Below are 16,003 nucleotides of genomic sequence, written 5' to 3'. Positions count from 1 at the left end.
GCATGCTAGGCAGGACACATTCCCAGACCCTTGGCATGACTTTTCTAAAGACAGTTTCAATTTATTATACACAGAAATAATTTTACTTGTCCTCTAATAAGTTAAAGATCAGCAGAAAGGGGACTAGCTCTAAAGAGAGAACCAGGATAACAATCATACAATGCCCAAACCTGGGCTTATCACCACCGTGTGGAAATTTCACTGGGATCAAAACTTGCTAATAAGCAGGTGACAAACCAGTCGGTATAATTCAAACAGATTATTTATTCCAAGTCCCATCCATTTAAAGTTATATCAAACCACATAACCTGAGTTAAAAGTCAGTTCATTATTTCAGAACCCATTATTCAGAATCCATGAGGAAAGTTTCGAAGTCCAGATCCAAGTCAGAAACGAGGGCGCCCACAAAGTCATCGATGGAAGGGCTCTTCTGGAGCATACCTGTGACCAAAGGGAGTAGGCTCAGCAACACGGAGTGACAAGACACAGATCCAAAACGGCATGCCACAAGACAGGACAGGGATGGGGGGTTGGGGATGGGAACTGGGACTGAGATGGGGGAGGCAAGTAGGGTTACTTTGGTTGTACAACTTGAATATGAGGATATTTCATAACCTTGACTCTATTCATGACTAGAAAACATTTGTACTTTCTAATCAACACTTACGTTAGAGATTAAGCCCTAACTATACTTCTCACAAAATTTTTTTCCCACCAAATACCTGTCACTACAGGTAGTACTGTCTACTTCAAATGATGTTAAAAGATTCAATATTTTCTTTTAGTTATCTTTGAGATGACTCAGAAATTTCTTTTCTTTTCTTTTGTATCAGTAGTGTGGCTTGGACTCAGGGATTCATGCTCTCACTTGGATTTTTCATTCAAGGCTAGTACTCAACCATTCGAGTCATACCTAACTTCTGGTTTTTGGGTGGTTAACTGGAGATAAGTCTCACAAACTTTTCTGCCCAAGCTGGCATTGAACTTTGGTCTTCAGATCTTAGGGTCCTGAGTTCCTAGGATTACTGGTGTGAGCCACTGGCACACAGCCAACAAGTATTAATTCTTTGCAAAAATCTTGTATCAGAATCAAGTTAGTTTTTCCTCCATATTCCTTTGTCTTTGAGAACTATCTTTGTGCCTTATGAATTGTTCAATGAAGAATGTCACTGAATAGCAGATAGGCACGTTTAAAACCAGCTCAAAAATATACTACTGTATATACTGTATGCTGAGTGCTGATTGGAAAGCTTGTAAGACTCTTATCTCCAATTAACCACCAAAAAGCTCAAAGTACAAGTATGGTTCAAGTGGTAGAATAATACCCTCAAGTAAAAAAGCCAATCAAGAGCTCTATACCAGCATACACACACACACACACACACACACACACACACACACACACAACTGTCTGCACACACACACACACACACACACACACACACACAACTGTCTGTAAAGACTTCTTAAAAAGATTTCTTGGACTACAGTTTTAAACAAAAAAGTTGAATAATTTTAATAACTTTGAAATATTTGGTTATGGAATTGTGTGTAGCGTTAGAAGGCTTCTCTTTGTAAAATGTATGCAATAAAATAAAACTTCAAAAACTAAAAAATAAAGAGAAGTCACTAAAAAGCTCTGGTAGCAAAACTTCCTCATTTAATAATATAGGAGTTTGCTGTAAATAAAGAGGTAGCAAGAAAGAAGTAGAAGATACAGTGGAACACAGTCAGGCAGGGGGCTCACATAGGCATGCTTGTAGTGAAAGGGTAAAGTGATATCACCTTTAGAAAAAAAGTCCAGCAGTTTCTTATTAACTAAACACCCCTCCACCCTATCACCCAGATATTTTGTCCCTAGGTATTTGCCTAAAGAGAAGGAAAGCACATTTCAACAGGGAAAGGAGACTTGTATATAACCAGACAGGAAACAGACATACTGCTATGCCCCCCAAAATGGAATATTGCTCACCAGTAAGAAGGAACAAACCAGTTGGATACCTGTGGCTCATAACTATAATCTTAGCTACTCAGGATGATGTGATCTAAGGACTTGAGAATCTGGGTTCAAAGCCAACCTGAGCAGATAAATCTGAGAGAGTCTTACCTCCAGTGAACCAGCAAGAAGCCAGAAGTGGGGTTGTGGCTCAAGTGATGGAGTGTAGGCCTTGAGTGAAAACGCCAAGCAAGAATTCAAGTCCCTGAATTCAAACCCAGTAATGGCACAACAACCCAAACAAAAGACAGCAATTAATAGAAAGGAGGGGAGAAACATAGTGTTCATGGGTGTAGGGGGCAGGATTTGAGCAGAAACCTGAGAGAATGGGGAGGATTTAGGTCCAGATTTGGGCCATCTAAGGGAAGGTCCATGGGCTCCAGGATGAGTTCAATATGTGGCCATACTACAGCTGTGAGCTCAGCACCGTGCGTAAGTACAGAATCCAGTCATATCTTTGTCTAAAACCCAGAAAATTTTAGCTGGGCATGGATGGCTCAGGCCTGTAATCCTAGTTATAGAAAAGCCCATGGGATTCTTATCTCCAATTAAGCAGCAAAACAAGCTGGAAATGGAGGTGTGGTTCAAATGGTAGAATGCCAGTCTTGAGTGAAAAAGCCAAGAGAGAACACAAGGCCCTGAGTTCAAGCCTCAGTACTGGCACACTGACGAGCGCGCATATGAGTGCACATGTGTGCACATGTGCCCCTTCCCCCAGCACAGTGCCTCTCGCTCTTTGCCCCACAAACGCCCTTTTAGACATGCAGCTAATGCAGTCATGGGCAAGCAGGATTAAAAGCAATTGCTTGGCAGTGGGAGTAGGCCTCTAAACCAACCTCTGCAAAGGCAGAATCTTTTTTCTGGCTCCTTCACTAAGCACCCTAGGGTGAAATGGCTTGTGTATTGTTTCGCTTTGAGACTAGAGGATTACCGGGGCAATTAAAAAACATTAGAATGATGTGAAGCCTTCAAAGAGTTACCTCTCCCCCTTGGATCTATTTCATATATTGCTTAATGCCAAGGATGTCCAATAAAGTAAATTTGTGGTTATGTTTGATCAAAGTTTAGTGAAAGACATGGAAAGATCAGTGATGGGTCTATAAACAGAACTGAGCTGAGGGGTTTTCCATTTGTCTAGTCATTCATTTCCTCACTGGACCTGAGTGCCTAACGTCAATTAAAAATTGACAATAAGTAAATAAATAATTAGGGATTATTTATTTGGACGGCATTATGCATAAAGATTATCAAAATAGAGTCACTTGGGAACTTGTTAGAAATGTTGATTCTCCCCTCCTCTCTACCACTGAGGTGCTGGGGAAATGAACCCAAAACCACCTAAGAAGGAGCTCTACCACTGAGTTACACCCTTAGCCCATGAAATATAAATTCCTGCTACTGGGCCCCAACCTTGAGAATTAGAGTTGGGGGTGGCTCAGGACCTGTGGTTTAATAAGTCCTCCCAAGACTGTCTCATATTACTGTGAGAAGCACTCAGCATGGTGAGAAAACAAAAAACACTTTAAAGCAGAAATGGAAAGGTACATCTTTCAACTGGCAGTTGTAAAATTTGAATAGTGTTAAGCAAAAAAGATATGTATGGGTTTCTATTTAGCTTTAAAAAAAAATCTGTCTCCAGTGAAATAGCAAACAATCTTATCAAGGAAGACTAGGATTTGTTTGGGACTGCATTCCAACCTGTGGTGGCCTGGGCCTAAGAGTGGGGAGCAGAGTGGACCTGTGCAAAAGTGACCTGGGCCTGTGGACAGTGCCAGGAGCCCTGGCAGAGCCTGAGCTGTGCAGGCTCTGGGCCCTTTGGGCCTGGCTCAAGGAGACTTCTGAGTGGGACCTCCTTGAGGGCGAAAGCAGTGTTTTAGTTAAAAAAAATAAATTGAAAGCAGGATGGGTTTTGATGACTCGAATCTGTTTGAGAGAAGTACTTTGCCATGCCCAGCCACATGAACTTTCAGGGGGAAAGTTCATCAGGTTTTTGAAATCAAAGCTAAAAACGAATCTTGCTTCCAGCCATAGCACTGTACTCCAGTTAAAATCAATGGAGTTCGGTCAGGTTTCTATTTAAGGCCTACAGCATTATTTGTTTAGGGGAAAGTCTGGTGAGCCAAGAGGAGCCTCAGGTTCCACAAAGGAACTGTCCTACAGGGGACCCGCACCCAGCCGCAGGCCACTGGCCAACCCTAGAGCACTGTGCAAGCTCAAAGGAAAGAATACCTGGTTCTGAATGGAATTTTATAACTTTGAATATCAGTCTAATTGTTCTCCTTTGACAATACAACTTTTCCTTAGAAAAGACACAAAGGAGAAACACAGGAAAAATACATTCTTCCTTTTCTAAATACTTTAGATGCCTCTAAAGAAAGCAATGCTTACAACTCACATTTGGCAAGCAGTTTTTACTCTAGGTTAATTAACTGATTTAAGGACTTCAGATCAATAACCTAACTTCCCAAAGTCTCATTTTTGAACTTTAAGTTTGAAGATTATGAAATTGGCATAGATCATGTACTTCCCTAGATTGGCAGGAGGATTACATAAGATCATGTTTAACATGGGGAAATGCTCAGTAACTAGCACTAAAAACAACTAGACCAAAGGTTTGTAAAAACCTGCTTCTCAGTTCAAAAGCTGAAAAAGAGGTTGTTTATTATTTTTGCCCAAGTTGAACTGGTCTGTGATTAAATGTTTAGGTTATTAACATAAAACTTACTACCATAAACTCCAGCTCACAAATCTAAGCCTATTTTTTTCTGATTTTTGCCATGGGTTTGGTTTTTTTTTTGTTTATCTAATAAAGAAAACAAACAAAAGATGTAGTTAAAATCACTCCATCTTCCTATGTGATAGAAGCTGTGATAAAAAGGTTTATTAAGTAGAGATAACTAGGGCAATAGATACTTAGGAGATGGTGATAGGAAGGTCGTGGAGCCCGGCCAGTCTTGGAGATACTTGGGATAGGCTGTCCCCTGACAAAATGAGACCCTATCTGAAAAATAAAGCAAAATGCCCAGCAAGCACAAGTCTTGAATTACAACAGTAGTGCCACCAAGTAAATAAATAGGTAAATAAAGAGATCATAGGGGTGGTGGAAAGTTCTGGAATAAGAATGGCAATGGCTGAACAATTGAGTGAACCTACTGGATGTATATTTGAGATCACAAACATCACCTCAGAGTCCTGGACTCAACTATTCATGCAGCTGTGTAGGCTGCAGTGCGCCACCACCACCAATGTAACAATAACTCACACTGACAGAGAAACAAATCACATGGCTTTGGGAAGAGGTGAGCAGGAGGCCTGAAGATTCCCAATACCACTACCAGTTCTAAGATCCCATTGTAGTTAGGCACTGGTGGCTCATGCCTGTAATCTCAGCTACTCAAAAGGTTGAGATCTGAGGGTTTCAGTTTGAAGCCAGCTTGAACAGGAAAGTGTACAAGACTTACTCCAATTAATCAGCAAAAAGCTGGAAGTAGAGGTATGGCTCAAGTGGTAGAGCACTAGCTTGAGTAAAAGAAGTTAGAGACAGGACCCAGCTGCTTTTCGTGGTTATTTTTAATGAAGAAATAATTATATGTGCCAAACTCAGCTCTGATTGATGAGGAGTTATAGCTACAAAAGCTAGCCTGGCACTTTGAAAAACCTTAAGTGAATTTTATGAGGTCAGAACTCTTTCCAGATCTGTCTCTCCCAAGCCTAGGGCAATTGTACAGCTCACCTCCTTGACTTTGAAGTTCTTTCTGCTAGAAAATGGTGGCTACCCACACCTTTAGCTAAGGGTGCGTTCCCACTATCTATAATCAGTTCCTGGGGAAAGCAAATCTTCAGCCAGCAAGTGAAATTCCTTTCCGCCTTTGAACTGAGGAACTCTAACAGCTCCCTAGGCCTTTCAAGCCAGAGGCTATATCTATCTCTGCAAAGTTACAGAGTGGATTGAAATGGAGCCTCTGATCTTTTGCTGGAGCCACAAGGACAGCCTGACATATGTGCTGTTTGCACGCTTGTTTATTTTAATTTCATCATCAGATTTCATCATTCCATTCACAATTCCACTTCTGGGTTACCACACATTCTGCGGGTTGAAGCTCTATGTCTTCTCTAGACCAACACACCCATATTTTAAATATGCACACCCTCTTAAAAAATCAGCACCTTGAAAAAAGGGAGGCCCTGGTCTGAAGAAGGCAGGTGCTCTCTTGCATTCTTTCCTTCCAGAAAGCTCTCAGCTGCTTTGGAGGTTAGGTTGGGTAAATATCCAAATAAGCCAAAGATTAGGGTTCTATTGACTTGCCTATTATTCTGGCTGGCCACTAACCTTTATGGTTGAAACTGTTGTAATCCAAGAGCTACCAAGTTCCAACTAATTCCATAACAGGTTAGCTTCATTTATCCTTGTTACACTGCAAGAAAAGTGAAAAGAAGCTGGGCACCTGTGCTCACATCTGTAATCTGAGCCTGAGGATCGCAGTTCAAAGCCAGTCCAGGAAGGAAATTCTACAAGACTTTTATCTCTAACTACCAAGAGGACGGAAGTGGAGCTGTGTCTCAAGTGATAGAGCTCCAGCCTTGAGCAAAAAAACTAAGGGACAGTGCCCAGGCCCTGAGTTCAAGTCCCAGTACTGGCATGCATGTGCACATGTGCACACGCATGCATACACATACACATACACACACACACAAAGCAAAAAAGAAGGTTCCATCTAAGAGTATGTTGTAAAGAACCAAACTTTACCCTGTTTGAATGTGTTTCTTCCTTCACACTGCTATAAAATAATTTTATAATATGTAAGTTGTATAATATGTAAGTTGTAGATCTGTCCTTATGGTAGCTCTCTCTGAGAACAGCAATGTCTTCTTTAGCATCTATGTGTTTCTCATTAGGCATTGCAGTTGCCAAAAACAAAAATAAAAAATACAGAGGAGCAAGGGAGAAATATAGTAAACACACATGCACCAATTTCCAAAGCAAGAGCTTCTGGCTACAATGTGGGAAAGTTTTTTCAGTAATACTGGCACAGGAAGGATGAGTCAGGGCTGGAGTCTAAATCAATTCTACCCTGCAGGTGGCAGAGCTTAGCAAGGAGGTTAGCAGGCACCCCTAGAATGGTTAGAGAGTAAAATAATGCAGGCAATGTGCATAGACAGAAGCTTCTAGCTGTAATTACTGCTATTGCTCCCACTATTGTTGTGATGGCTGCTTTTGAAACTCTTCCCTGTCCAACCAGATAAAGGAGTCTTACTAGTGAATATCCAACAGAAAGTGTTACTTATCCTCAGAAAATCGGTATGCAAGGTATCTTTCAAATAACATCCTCATTCTAAGAGACAGATGTGCATGAACAGGCAGAGAAAGACAAATTGGTATTGAAATTTAAACATGTATGATTTAGAATTTTAAGGGTGTGTGTGTGTGTGTGTGTGTGTGTGTGTGTGTTTGTGTGTGTGTGTGTGTGTGTGTGTGTGTGCATGGTCCTGTGGCTTGAATTCAGTGCCTAGACACTATCTCTGAGCTTCCATGCTCAAGGCTGGCACTCTACCACTTAGCAACACATCTACTTGCAGTTTTTTGGTGGTTAATTAGAGATAAGAATCTCTCTGTCCCAGCTGGGTTTGATCTGAGATCCTCAGATCTCAGCCTCTTGAGTAGCTAGTATTACAGACATGAGTCACTGGTGCCTAGCCCAGGATTTTAACATTTTTAAAGCTGGATCTTGTTTGCATTGCTTGAAAAGGAAACATGCAAAGAGGTTGGCCTTCTTCCTAACTTAAAAGCAATCCAAACATAAACCTAGTACTATAGAGGAGTCAGAAGCAAAGAATCTTACATGATATAATCTAACTTGAATCAGAAAAAGACTTATTATGCAATGCAAGATCTGAGATACAGGAGCTCTGAGATTAAGGAGGAATGATTGTTTAAGTAAAACCTTCAGGTACAGATGAACTATTAAATAGAAAGAAAAATCAGGCTTGATGATGCCAGTTCCATAATCCAGTTTCATTACTGTTTTTACCTTAACAGCAGGCAAAGGTTTCTTTCAGATAGTTAGGGGAGCTTATATGGATCTGTCAGGAACATCCCTGTTAAACTCACAGACATCTCTTCCCTGTGCTCTGTAGGCTCGCATCTAGAACATGTCTAACAAGTACCAAGTTCAATTCTTCAACTAAAATCTGCTATAAATCTTCATAATTATGATCATCTCAGTTTTTATGCTGAACCTTTCAGTTGTGGATTCTTCATGATATCCTCAACCTCAATTCTACCTGAGGTACTTACTCGCTTCCCTCCCCGAACCCCACTCAGTGCCTCAGGGAACCAAACAAAGCCAAGAATCTAGATCAAGGGCTTTGAGAATGACATCTGTGCTCTCAACCTGTTTTTAGCCCACTGCCTGAAGCACATATTTCTAACTTTACGTTGAGCACACTGCCTGTAAAGACATCTCAAAAGCACTTTTTATGATGTTCCACTCAGTAATCGAGCACTGAGTGAATATTATCTACGTTTCTTTTAGAAATGAGTAATCAAAGTGGAATCATTTATTTTTCAGAATGACTCTATTACAAGATATTTCCTTACAAAAGAAATAGCTCTCAGTTCTGAAACAAAGTCACACTTCAGTCAAACAGTATCTTGAGTGTTACACATTTGGAAAAAGCTTATCATATTTATATAGCATCCAGGCTAGGTGGCTCAAGTCTGTAATTCTATGAGAGGTGAGATTGGGGAATCAGATTCCAGGCCAGCCTAGGCATAGAAGTTTACAAGATTTCATTCCAGTGAATGACTGGGCAGGGTGATACATTCCTATCAGCCTAGCTATGGGGAAACCACCATGGCTGGGCACAGTGGTACACACCCATCATCCTAGTGATAAAGGGAAGCACAAACAGGAAGATCACAGTCCAGGCTGCCAGGGCATAAGGCATGATTCAATTGTGAAAATAATCAGTGCAAAAAGAGCTGGCCGAATGGCTCAAGAAGCAAAAGAAGCTGTCTAAGCAAGCATGAGGGTGAGTTCAAATGCCCCCACTGCTAAGAAGAAAAAAAAAGCAAACAGACTAGCCGCTGGTGCCTCACACCTGTCATTGTAGCTACTTAGGAGGTTGAGATCTGAGGATTGAGGGTTGAAGCTAGCCCAGGAGAGAAAATCCAATTAACAAGCAGAAAACTAGAAGTAAAGTGTGGCTCAAGAGGCAGAGTGCTAGTCTTGAGTAAAAAAGCTTCGGGACTATGCCCAGGTTCTGTATTCAAGCCCTATGACTGACCCCCTTGCCAAAAATAACAACAAAGTAATAGCAAGTAGGGAATGACAGCTATCATTCAGAACAGTCTATCAAAAGAAGCATTCCTCACCCAAACTAACCAACCACCAAGAAGTTGAAGAAAGAAGACAGCCAGGTGATAAAGGGTCAGCAGTGGAGCGTGGACAGCAGACACAGTGGCCACTTGACCTGCTCTATGGCACACACTGTGGGCAGCTGCTGACTAACCATGCCATCCAACAGCCCCATAGCACTATGGCAGCTGCCCCACTCCCCAGCCCTCCATTCCTGCCTGGGACTGTCACACAGATTTCTTAAAAAAAAAACAAAAAAACAAACTCTGACCACTCCAAGTGCCTGGAGCTCATGCCTATAATCCTAGCTCCTCGGGAGACTTAAGATCTGAGGATCAAGTTTTGAAGCCATCCTGGGCAGATAAGCCTGTGAGATTCTTTATCTCCAACTAGCCAGTACAAAGCTGGAAATGGAGGGGTGGTTCAGTAGTAGAGTGCTAACTTCAAGCAAAAAAGCTAAAAGACAGTGCCTAGGCCCTTAGTTCAAGCCCAGTCACAGAAAAAGAAGAAAGAGAGCAAGAGGAAGAAGGAAGGAAGGAAGGAAGGAAGGAAGGAAGGAAGGAAGGAAGGAAGGAAGGAAGGAAGGAAGGAAGGAAGGAAGGAAGGAAGGAAGGAAGGAGGGAGGGAGGGAGGGAGGGAGGGAGGGAAGGGAGGGAGGGAGGGAGAAAATAAGTGCTGGCCACTGATATTTTGTCACTGTCCTCTGCTGCAGAATGAGTATCCTTCCTCAGAGCTGCTGAACACACAGCATTGATGGCCAGAGTTTAGTAAGAGGTACTCTACTCTGACCTGTGAGACAGAACAGAAGGAAGGTTTGGGACCTGCCTTTTGTCTAATTGTGTCCCTTACCTGTTCCTTCTCTCTGCATGGGTTACAGCCAATACCCCTTCACTCTGTGGGCATAAACAAGGCACTGTTCTTAAGTGCAAATGCCTAAATCATATACAGTGGTTTATAAAGCTGATGGAGGATCTATAGCAGGGAAGTTAGAATTCTAGCCAGGAAAAATAAGTTCAGACAGGAGCATCATCTCTTTTTCTTGCTTGTGACAAAGGCTGTATATAGGCCAGGCTAGCTCAAATCCTCCTAAGTGTTGGAATCACAGGTGTGAATTATAACACCAGGCTAGAAGTTCAGGACCAGCAAAATTCTAGCTTAAAAAAAAAAAAAGCTTAGCCAGGAGCCAGTGGCTCCTAGCTACTCAGTAGGCTGAGATCTTAGGATTGTGGTTCAAAGCCAGCCCAGCCAGGAAAGGATGTGAGACTCTTATCTCCAATAAAACACCAGAAAACTGGAAGTGGTGCTGTGATAGAGCACTAGCCTTGAGCTGAAGAGCTGAGGGACAGTGCTCAGGCTCAGAGTTCAAGTCCTATGAACGATTAAAAAAAAAGTTAACTAGGTGCCCATGGCTCACACCTGTAATCCTACCTACTCAGGAGGCTGAGATCTGAGGATCATGGTTCCAAGCCAGCCCAGGCAGGAAAGTCAGTGAGATTCTTATCACCAAATAATCATACAAGAGTCAGAAGTGGCGCTGTGGCTCAAATGTTATATGCTAGCCTTGAGCAAAAGGGGTGCCAAGGCTCAAAGTCCCAGGACTGGCCAAAATAAAAAAGGTGATTAACTATATATGTTATATATATATACATATATATGTACATGTGTATATATATGTATTATGTATATGTATATATGTATGTGTAATATGTCTATGTATATATACATATGTGTATATATATATATATATATATATATATATATATATGTATAGTATTATATCTAGCATAGGAGGTGAGGCTCTCCAAAGAAAAGTGCACACAGAACCTTAGGTAGCCAAAGTGTGGCCCACAGCATTCAGTTAAGTGCCATTGCTTACTTCTTTCTGCTCACAAACTCTGACCAAAAAAGGGCAGAGGCCAGGTCAGTAGCTGGAGGGGAGCTAGCTGGAATGGGGCTGATGCCAAGATGCCAAAGACAAGCGGGTGCCCAGACATATGAGAAGAGACAGTGTGGAGAGAGAAGCAGGAGGCGGAACATGTCACACACAGCTCTGCCTTCTGTTTGTTGTTGGTGACATTATTATAAAGTTTCACAAAAATATCAGAACCAGAGAAACAGGAACCTATTCTCTTATTCTTTTGTGGCACTGTAACACATTTGGCTCTGGAAGTTTATTCTGATACTTATGTATTCATGCATTAAAAGATTTTTATTGAAGGCCTACACACGGAGCCCCACATAAAGTGGTGAACAGGACCATGACCATGCACAGCTCTCTCCATAGTTGCTTGCACAGAGTGCAGGCTCTACAAGACAGAGACCACAATGGACCAAGAAATGAAACAATATACACGCACAACATGTCAAGAAGTTATCTAGAGTAGAGTGCTTAAGAGGGACAACAGAGGGCTCCATAAACTTGTAAGCAATCCATCAGAATGCACCAGAACAATTTACTTCCCACAGTATAGTTTTTCTTGGCATGCTAGTATTTTAACTATTTTTTTCTTTTTGTCCTGCTGGTGCTTGAACTCAGGGCCTAAGTGGCGTCCCTTAGTTTTTTCACTCAAGGCTGATACTCCCATTACTTGAGCCACAGCTCCACTTCTGCAAAAAAGAGTCTCATGGACTTTCCTTCCAGGGCTAGCTTTGAACTGCTGTCCTCAGATCTCAGCCTCCCGAGTAGCTAGAATTACAGGTGTGAGTTCAGCATATTTTAAATCATCTTAATTCTCCATTCTTAATATGTCCATGTGAGGGCTCTCCGAAGTTGCTCACAAAGGTATGACACATGCCAGTCCTAAGCCCAGGCCGACAGCCTTTGAAGCTGTCCTGGCAGTTATTCATTCTGGAGCTCCCTGGTGTGTGTATGTGTGTGGGGGGGTCTTGGAAAAGGCCCACAACAGAATCTGTCATGTGTGTCAATATTTAGTGTTTCTCTCTCCCTTGAAACTTTGAAAAATTAAAGAAAGAAACATTACAAAAAAAAAAAATCAATGGTTGGGCACCGGTGGCTCACTGTATAATCCTAGCTACTCAGGAGGCTGAGATATGAGGGTTGCAGTTCAAAAGCCAGCCCAGGCAGGAAAGTCTGTGAGACTCTTTATCTCCAATAAACCACCAGAAAACCAGGAGTGGTGCTGTGGCTCAAGTGGTAGAGTGGTAGCCTTGAGCCGAAGAGTTCAAGCCCCATGATCAACAACAACAACAACAACAACAAGCAATGTAGGAACAACCACTGAAAGGCAGCTTTTTAACCTCCCAAGAGTACACCAGCTTTTCATCACTTAATACCAATGTTGACTGCATGGTTAAAAGTTAACTGTGTATTTAAAAACTGGAAATAGTAAGTACTACTAATTTTTGGTGCCATACAACAATGTCAAGTGCCTTTTGGTTTAAAGTAACTCAGTATACATTTTGAAAAAGGGAAAGATCAATCAAACTGGTATGGAACAATGGCTGTTTATTTAGTGTCATTACTTTAAGTGTGGGCTGTACTTCTGACAGACAAGACTTATTACTCTTTGATTGGCACAGTATTTGTCTTATATAAACACCACTATAACTGAAGCTGCCTGGCAAGCATATTTGGTCTATCAGATTGGTAACTGGGTTATCAGAAAAATAAAGATGCACCAAATAAGACATCAAACTTCCAATTAGACTAAATATTTTGGGGCCATCTGAATAAGCATGTCTGCCTGTCAATCAGAACTGTTGAAAGATGAAATGAATTTGCCCAGTGAAAAAGCAGGTTTTGACCAGCCGCTGGTGGCTCACATCTGTAATCTTAACTACTGAAGACTGAGGTCTGAGGATTGATGGTTGAAGCCAGCCCAGGAAGGAAAGTCCACAAGACTCATCTCTAATTAACCAACAAAACTCTGGAAGTGGAGGTGTGGCTCAAGCAGGAGAGTATTAGCCTTGAGTGAAAAAGCTAAGAGACACTGCCCAGACCCTGAGTTCAAGTCCTAATACTAGCACATACATGCAGAGATTAATTAATACATATTAAAAAACTGAGATGGCTAGTCCACACTCAGCCACTTCTCTATGCTACTATTTTACAATGGTGTAGCTCATCTGTCACAGCCAAGAAGCCATTGAAGTCTTGCTAACTAAATGCAGCCTTTATCTACATCCTCTTAAGTTTTGTTCTGGGGCTTCATGCAGTATACTGGGCCACATGCCTGATGGGCTTCTCTGGTTGTGACCCTTCCTGATCATCCTTGTTTCAGATGACCCTGGCAATGCTGAGTAGTAGTACTCAGGTGTTTAGTGGAATGTCCTTCATTTGGTTTGTCTAATGTCCTCATGATTAGACTGGGGTTAGTGTTAGGGAGAAGAGCACAGACAGGAAGTATACTTATTAGACAGGAAGTGCTTCTTTTAAGATGGTACATTACACATCATGGTTGCACACTTCCCTCATGACTCACAACTGTGCGAAGACCATGACCACCTGGCTGCCAGTCAGTATGTGTCAGCCCCCTCCTCCCCTCATCCTTTCCACAGTGTACTCTTTGAAAGGAAGCCACTCTGCACACTCATTACTTAGAACTTCTCTCCAGGAGAAATGGCTGTTCTTCATATACTTACTACTCAGTCCTTTCATGCTCTGGATTACACACCAATACTATGATTGATCAAAAAGGCTTAGTTAGTGAGATCCTTACTCCTGTAACACACCCACCTATCACTGTAAGCTTCTCAGCATTTGCTCCCTTCCTGACACTGAAAGATGTTCTAGGCTGCTTTGGTATCTCCTCTGTGCCACACCTGAATCAGCTACCTCACCAAAGAGGCTAGGATCCTTCCACTGGAGAGAATGGTATGGAGCCCGTGAGTAGGGTGCAGAGTATAGTCATATTATGGAACAAGAAAGTTTTTAAAGAGACCAAGCTAGATGCTGATGGTAATCCTAACTATTCAGGAGACTGAGGTCTGAGAGTTGTGGTTCAAAGCCAGCCCAGGCAGAGAAATCTGTGATACTCTTATATCCTGTTAATCACCAAAAAAGCTGGAAGTAGAGCTGTAGGTCAAAGTGGTAGAGCACTAATCTTGAGCACAAAAGTTCAGGGACATTATAAATATGTTAGAAACAATACCAACAAAAATATTTGTGTCCCTATCTTGGGGTTCATTTCATTTAACATCATCTTATATGGTCATATGTACTGTGTAATTTTTTTTGTTTCTTTGTATGTCCCGCCCCCACAGTATAACCCCTGTTTTCACTTTGATGTCAGGCCCTGCATCTTGTATATATCCTTCTCTAATTTGGAGAGGAGAATGGGAAAAAATGCTTAAATAGGGATACAGGTTAACCCATTGTAACAATGGTGGGGGGCGTAGTTGTGGAAGTGGGAGGGAAGGGATGGTAGGGGAAAAACAAAGGAGGCAACAATGCTTGATAGGAAAATGTACTCATTACCTTGCTCATATAACTGTAACCCCTCTGTACAGTACTTTTACAATTAAAAAAAATGTACAAAAAAAAAGTTCAGGGACAACACACTAAGTTCAAGCTCCAGAAGTGGCACGAAAGGAAGGAGGGAAGGAGGGAAGGAGGGAAGGAGGGAAGGAAGAAAGGAAGGAGGGAAGGAGGGAGGGAAGGAAGGAAGGAAGGAAGGAAGGAAGGAGGGAAGGAAGGAAGGGAGGGAGGGGAAGGAAGGGAAGGAAGGGAAGGAAGGAAGGAAGGAAAAAAAAGAAGTAAATGCCTTTAGGGATTGCTTGTACTAAGCTTCTGGGGCAAAACAAGTGACCTTTTGGAATATAAAGTATAATTCTCTGGTTTGTTTTGTGAACAAAAATGATATTTGATGAGATGATGTGGGGTGATTATGGTGAAAGGGAATGTGATTTGGCGACTATAAAGCTCTGTAGAAATGTAAAGTATTAAGTGATCTTAATCAGCTTAAGGAAAGGCCCTTCAGGCTTCTAAACCTTGCTCTGAGTCAGTTTGGAAGGGAGCTTGAGTCTGCTGGGAACTGACTTCTTTCCCTTCTTCTCTTATCTGATCTTCAGTCCTAATGCAACTCTGACACTTAACTCTGTATCTCAAATTGCAAACTGTTTTTGGCCACAGACTTAGAGATAGAGCTCTACCTTTTCTTCTGGAAAGGAGTACAGAAATAAGTTGCTTATCATTTGTAAACAGCCTTCTGGAAGGCCAAAATCTGGAATCTTCCACTCCTCCCAATCACCAATTCTTTGTGGTTAGCCCACAGGAATGCTGTGACCAGAGGCAGAAAGCATGTCCTTCCCAAAGCAGCTGCAGGTTTCCCAGGCTGTGGCAGAATCTTCCCCCTGAGCCATCGTGGCTAAAAATGGTTAGTAACTGAGTTATTAACACCAGTGGCTCACGCTAGTAATCTCAGCTACTCAAGAGGCTGAGATTCAAGGATTGCAGTTCAAAGTCAGCCAGGGCAGAAAAGTCTGTGAGACTCTTATCTCCAAGGAACCACCAAAAAGTCAGAGGTGGAGCTGTAGCTCAAATGGTAGAGCACTAGCTTTGAGTAGAAAAGTACAGGGAGATTGGGTCCTGAGTTCAAGTCCCAGAACTACCAAAAAAAAAAAAAACTAAAAAAGAATCCCTCTGTCAGGCCACAAGCCTAGTAGTTTCTATTTGAAGTCCTGTGCATCC

The 16,003-nt window shown here is 41.9% G+C and overlaps 1 protein-coding gene across 2 annotated transcripts in view; it reads right to left on the bottom strand.

Annotated features, from left to right (window-relative positions):
- Positions 1-244: 244 nt before the first annotated feature.
- Mipep (mitochondrial intermediate peptidase) overlaps positions 245-16,003 on the bottom strand; it is a 111,928-nt gene continuing 96,169 nt past the window's right edge. For both annotated transcript variants that reach the window (XM_070003107.1, XM_070003108.1), the window contains one exon: positions 245-441. In XM_070003107.1, coding sequence (XP_069859208.1) covers positions 344-441 — 98 coding nt within the window. In that variant the 3' untranslated portion in view covers positions 245-343. The remainder of the gene's footprint in view (positions 442-16,003) is intronic.

The sequence above is a fragment of the Dipodomys merriami genome, unplaced genomic scaffold (assembly GCF_024711535.1).
Source record: "Dipodomys merriami isolate MVZ:Mamm:240054 unplaced genomic scaffold, mDipMer1.0.p SCAF_6, whole genome shotgun sequence".
Taxonomy (NCBI): domain Eukaryota; kingdom Metazoa; phylum Chordata; class Mammalia; order Rodentia; family Heteromyidae; genus Dipodomys; species Dipodomys merriami.
The sequence above is the reverse complement of the archived record's forward strand: the minus strand, read 5'-3'. Positions and strand labels throughout refer to the sequence as shown.